The sequence below is a fragment of the Vigna umbellata genome, chromosome 1 (genome assembly GCF_029865625.1).
Source record: "Vigna umbellata cultivar VRB3 chromosome 1, Vumbellata_1.0, whole genome shotgun sequence".
Classification (NCBI taxonomy): domain Eukaryota; kingdom Viridiplantae; phylum Streptophyta; class Magnoliopsida; order Fabales; family Fabaceae; genus Vigna; species Vigna umbellata.
Genome location: NC_142165.1, coordinates 99,203,081 through 99,209,102, shown reverse-complemented (window position 1 = coordinate 99,209,102; position 6,022 = coordinate 99,203,081). Strand labels below are relative to the sequence as shown.

Here is a 6,022-nt window from a genome sequence, read left to right as displayed (position 1 = left end):
GATGCAGTTAGCAGTAAAACATTTCTGAGCTTAACACATGAAAGAAAACTGAAAACCAGTTAAAAAAAACTGTAATTAGTTTTATGGGACATTTTCTTTAAGCTGATTTATCTTACCGTTGAATAACTGAGAATCCTTGACAATTGATTGAATCGAAGAATAGAAATGAATGTAATTGATTTAGGTAATGTGATTTAATGATGGAAATGATTGAATTTGGTTTGCATTTGATAGAATAGAAAAAGAAGAAATTTAAAAGTGAAAAAAAATGTAATATATGTTTAAAATAAAAGGGAAGAGGAGAAGAATGTCTCTCTTTCTCTGAACTTAGGTACGTGTGAATGGCTGCTAGCTAGCATGGTGGAAAGCTGTCCACTCTCATTGTCTTTCTCTAAAAATAGCAACTCAGAATTCCAATCTCTTGAATTTTCTATTCCAGTTGAGTAAATCATCTTTCCACTTCACTCCACTTTACTTCCATCTTCCACTGTTTGCAAACTCTCTCTCAAACACTGCCTTTCCTTTTCTCGCTCCCTCTTTCTCTTTCAGTATACTTTTCCCGATTCTCTATTTTTCCCTCCTTCGACTCTGCTTCAGCAACCGCGCACCCTCTTTGTCTTCACCATATTCACCTATTTGTTTTCTTCTACGTTTCTTTCCCTCTTCTTTTCACGCGCTCTTCTCACTCCTTGTCCCTTTCTGCTTCTTCTCTCGCGGCTTCTTCTTTCCTTCTTTAATCCGTTTGGTTTCTCCAAAATCGAAGACCTTCATGTCTTTAGGAGAGTAAATTCATTGTCTTTCTTTGTTGGGTAATGTAAAATAATGCTTTTTCAGTGGCTACCTTTCTGCTCAACTCAGGCAACATGACCCCAAATTCCAGCTCTGCCTGGTCATAGCCAATTAGGAACACTGTTCGGATACTATTTAAGAGTCAATTGTTGTTTGGTCCTGTCTAATTGTCTTGCACCTACCCTGGTTCTTTTGCATGTGATGGAATCTTGGAGCTTTGTCCCTGAAGAAAAGGAGAGTGTCTCCAATGAGGCACTATCCCCTCCCAACACTCTCGGGAGGACCATAAATTCTTTCTTGGGCTGGGAACTAAAAACCCCATGTGGTTTTTCCAACGACATGTTGGGTTTGGGTCAGCACCCCATTGAGAATCAAGGTTTTGAGGAATTGGGTTTTCCTGAAATGTTGGGCAAACACTTGTCCGATGATCTAATTGCCAGTGTTTCAAGCAGAAAGGTGGATGCTGGTAGGCATCAACAACACCAACACAGTGACAGAATCACTGGAACTGTTGTGGATGCCCCAAGTGGCTTTTCTCAAAGAGGGGACTCAAATTCCAAGCTTTCAAACTCAAATTCCCTCATTGATTTGAAACTGGGTCGATTTGCTGACCATGGAGATGCCATTGATGCGGGGTTTTCCAAAGTTTTGTCTTCTTCTGAGTCATCAACGCCTCCCAAGAGAGTGAGAGTTTCGGGGGTTCACTCTCAGACTGCTTATTGCCAAGTCTATGGCTGTAACAAGGATCTCAGCTCCTGCAAAGATTACCACAAGAGGCACAAGGTGTGTGAGGTTCACTCCAAGACTGCTACCGTTATAGTCAATGGTATTGAGCAAAGGTTTTGCCAGCAATGTAGTAGGTTGGTCAAGTTTTCAACCTTTCATCTTACATTTCCAAGCTGCTAAATATCTATTACTATGACTTGTCTCTTTTTGGTGCCCATTTGAATACCGAACATGACTCTTTACCAACTCAATTGTATGTCATATTGGTTTTAGAGGCTTTATCTGCTATGGCTTGCATCATTTTCCTTTTCCCCTTTAGATATGGTCAAGGTTACCAGTTTGGCTACTTCATAATGGGCAAGTTTGAAATGAGAAGCTGTGTTGTTGAGATATATAGTTTTGTTGTAATGTTTAGTATATGATCCAGGTTTCATTTGCTGGCTGAATTTGATGATGGTAAGCGAAGCTGCCGTAAACGCCTTGCAGGTCATAATGAGCGTAGAAGAAAGCCACAAATGGGGATTCACCCCGGAAAGTCTGGGAGGTTGCTTCAGCCATGTGGGGGTAATGATACATATTCTTAAAATAGTTCATGATATAACTCTCCTCTCTCCTGCACTTCCCTTTTCTCTTAAATTCCCATCTTACTTTTGGTCACATGCACATTCAACCTCGCATTCTTCATTGATTAAATTTCATGTGATTGGCTGATTAATTATATCTCTGTTGGCACTAAAAAATATAGAAGCACGCCTTTGAAAAGGTGGTTTCTTTTCCTTGTCCATTTATACCTTTTCAAAGGCTTCATGTAATAATCGTCCATACAGCCTCAGAAATGATTCAAAGTTTTTGTTCGCCTTTCTGTTTTACTTCTCAACTTTGATTCCCCTCCATACTGTGGTACATTTGTCATACAGTTTTCTGTCAGATTTCATTTTGATGTCAGTGTCATTATTAACTCTTTGTGTTTAAACGGCCACACTTCAAAACATGTAATGTGGTCCAACTTATATTATATTCTAGAGGTAATCTGCTAATTGGTATCTCGCATTGTCACCCACCCAACTGAATAAATGTGAATTTTCAAATGTTGATTTACCCAATGAATATATATCCATAAGATATGAATTGCCATCTCATAGCCCCATCTGTTTGAAAATGTTTATTCTTCGTTTATTTTCGGTTTTGACCTTGTGTAAACTAACTTTTATTTTTGGGGTACGTTGTCTAAACTAGTTTTAAGTTGGACTCTTTTGTTAGCAAATGCTAAGTGACTTGTTCAACAAAAGATTGGTCTTATCTCTTAAGGGGAAATGTCCTTCAACTAGGTGAGGTTGATTATATGGACCACGCAATGTCTTTAGACTTTGAAACCAAAATTTCGTATATGTTATTTACCATGAGATCTCTGTTGACAAATTCTCCTCTGTCCTTCTTGGTCCACCTCTCCTCCTTCCCGTGACTAGAAACCATGCAATCTAAACTTCTCATTAGTCATTAACATGTCTGATTGTAAACAGCATGAAGCCTAATCAACCGGAAATAACTTGAGTTTTTATCCCATATACTAACCTTAATATTCTATGATATAGCTCAACTGTTGCCACTCATGTTCTGCTTCTAATTAAAAAAGGCGAAAAAGAGACGAAGCAGTGAGAGAGTTTTTGTACGTTATTGTTTTTACATTTTTTTTTAATTGCTTCATGGAATGAAACAAACTTCTTCCACTCATTTGTGCTAGAACATCATAGGTGTGTTACAAAATTTCTAGTTTTAATATTCAGAAACTCTTGAATTGCTATTCTTGTTCCTTAATCGTACTTTGAACTGTTTCGTTTACTCGTAATAGTTAATATTAGATGGGTTCACGACTCTTGCAAGAACTGATTCCCTTGAGGCCAGTTTTGTCTACTTTTATTATAGTCATCTGATATTATTAAAGTTGTTTGAATTTGATAAGGATCATGTGGTTGCAGATAGCAGATTCCAGGGATCCATGCTAACATCATCCTTTATCCGCCCAGAGATGCTTCCTAGTGGGGTCATGTGTTCTGAGAAATATGGTGTGAGTAGCTTCTGGAGACCTATCAAAGCAGAACAGGGGGCTAGTTTTAGGCATCTTTCTTCTATGCCTGTATCCAATGGACATCCTCAGTCAAGATCTTTGTTCCCATCATATAACGGAAAACAATTTCCTTTTCTTCATGAAAATTGTGCAACGTCCACCACAGGAAGCATCTTCTGTGAGAGCAATAGCCACTATCCACATGCCCTTGGGGCACAAAATTCTGGGTTAAGACCACTATTCCAGGACACCATAGGAAATGAGGACTTCAATGTTTTTGATACAGCATCAACTGTTCAAGGATTATCGGGGATTTCAGACTCTTGTTGTGCTCTCTCTCTTCTGTCATCTCAATCCCAGAACTCTTCAAGCCAATCATCAGGAATTCCCTTGACTCACTCCATGGTTATTCCAAGCGGTCATGGCCATCACTACAACATGAGTCAGGTCTCTGAAAAGATAGGAATAAGCTCACAGACTTGTTCAAGCCGAGTGTCAGATAGTTTTCCTTCAGAACTAAATCATGCAGATGGAAGTCATCTCAGTCCTGTGTTAATATCAGACCACAATGATATTGTAAACTTTGATATGGCAGATGGTATATTCCATGGTTCAGAATTCATGAATGTGAAGGATCGACTTCCCTGCGAAGATGGTGCAACCATAGACTTGCTACAATTGTCATCACAGCTTCAGCGAGTTGAGCATGAGAGGCAATCCTTGCAGGTGAAGCAAGAGAATGATTCTTCTTGCACTCTGCGGATTACATAAAATACTTTGTGAGAGGTACGTTTTCCTGTTTTTGTGAAAATTTGGTGACCCGATTTCTTTATGCAGACTACGTGGGCACTTTGCTGCAGGTAAACTTGTGGTTAACACTACACACCATGCACTAGCTCTATATCATGCTTCTTCCATTCCTCTACTTTTGAGGAAAATGGAAAAAGAAATCTGGGGCTGTCATTTAAGGCTCTATTTTAAAATGAGTAATTAAATTATTTGAACTAACACCATCAGTGAAAGAAACGTTTTCTTATTCAACTTTTTTACTAAATTGTTGATCTTTAACATATTTTTCCGATCTAATTTTGGTATCGGTGTAAAATTTGTAAAATTGATGTATTGTGACATCAATAACATCTTGCATTGTCAAACTCATTAATTCTTGTGACATTAAAATTATATTATTGAATTGAAGTATAGAACAAATTTACACTAATAATGCGTAAAATTAAACTCCATCTCACTTGCATGATACGTATTTACCAAAGTAAATTATTAATATTTAATTCTATGTTGTGTAATGATTAATTAGGCATCAAGTGATTCAAGATATTGCTTTCCCCCTGTGAATTACATTTACATAAACGGAATCAAGAGGATGAAAATTTGATGTATTTAATGCAGGAAAAGGGTCGTGCATCATGCGAGGGTCATCTTAGAAAACGTAGGCCACGGTGAAATTGAATCGTCAAATGGTGCTATTTTCATCTGTTGCTAACTCTTTAAGGTAGTTTGCTTGTGCTGATTCGGTTCAAGAACTTGTCTGGAGAATAACTGATGTACTAAACACGTCAGGGGCTACATCTATGTGATATTAGTTAGGACGCAATTGTCCCAAATGTAATATATCCATCTGGATGTAATAAACAAAAGCCTTAGATGTATGAAACTATGCTTGTCATGGCATAAACATTTCAAACCAGGACAACCGTTTACTGGAATTGACGTTCGATTTCGTGCCAACTTTGGCAATGACATTTTTTGTCGTACTGAAATATTAAACCTGCACTGGTATTGTAATGATAGTGACAAACTCAAGGAAGGTGTGACATCTTTCGTGTCTTACTATTATTCAATTAAAAATAGAGTTTGATCAAAATATAAAGCTGAGGAACAACATGGCAGAGTTGGATGAGTTAAGACTGTGGAAGCCAGCCTGTTCTTGTTGGAATGTGAAAGGCAGAGCAGAGATATATTTTTATACATATTTTCTGAAAAAGTAACTTTACATCACTTTGATGGGACAGGCAAATTCATAATCATGAACAAGGGAACTGGAATAGGACATGCCAGACCAACTCAATAATCTCGTTGAGAAGCGCGTCACTAAATTCAACGCTTGAAGCACGTACCGATGTCACAGTCTAGGTGTTACACTATGTATTCCTGTCATCAACGATTTTCAAGCATTAGACGCAAACATTCAAATACTCGTCTTCTTCCAAAACCTCGTACACCATACAAGGATGATACTACCAGTCACCAACCAATGTTTTTGAAACAACCTATGTTTCATCATATTTTAATAAAGTTATTATAATAATTAAACTATTTGCTTATGAAAACAAAAGAGATGAGCGTGAACTATGTAAGCTAGCAATATCAAATAATGGCCATGCACGTACAAATGATAAAACACTGAAACCAAAATGAGCACAG

General features: G+C 37.8%; 1 protein-coding gene across 1 annotated transcript; it reads left to right on the top strand.

The window, feature by feature from the left end:
• Nucleotides 1-318: 318 nt before the first annotated feature.
• Nucleotides 319-5,412, top strand: LOC124835256 (uncharacterized). The gene is made up of 4 exons (XM_047310152.2): nucleotides 319-1,649; nucleotides 1,943-2,079; nucleotides 3,492-4,366; nucleotides 4,988-5,412. Exons 1-3 carry the CDS (start codon nucleotides 991-993, stop codon nucleotides 4,349-4,351), a joined length of 1,656 nt encoding a protein of 551 aa, XP_047166108.1. The 5' UTR covers nucleotides 319-990; the 3' UTR covers nucleotides 4,352-4,366; nucleotides 4,988-5,412.
• Nucleotides 5,413-6,022: the final 610 nt, after the last annotated feature.

What these genes read in the sequence shown, in the direction of transcription:
- LOC124835256 (XM_047310152.2), top strand. Translation starts at nt 991, where the DNA reads ATGGAATCTTGGAGCTTTGTCCCTGAAGAAAAGGAGAGTGTCTCCAAT. An exon ending in TTTTGCCAGCAATGTAGTAG is followed by an intron (nt 1,650 to 1,942) that starts GTTGGTCAAGTT and finishes TATATGATCCAG; the next exon opens with GTTTCATTTGCTGGCTGAAT. An exon ending in GTTGCTTCAGCCATGTGGGG is followed by an intron (nt 2,080 to 3,491) that starts GTAATGATACAT and finishes ATGTGGTTGCAG; the next exon opens with ATAGCAGATTCCAGGGATCC.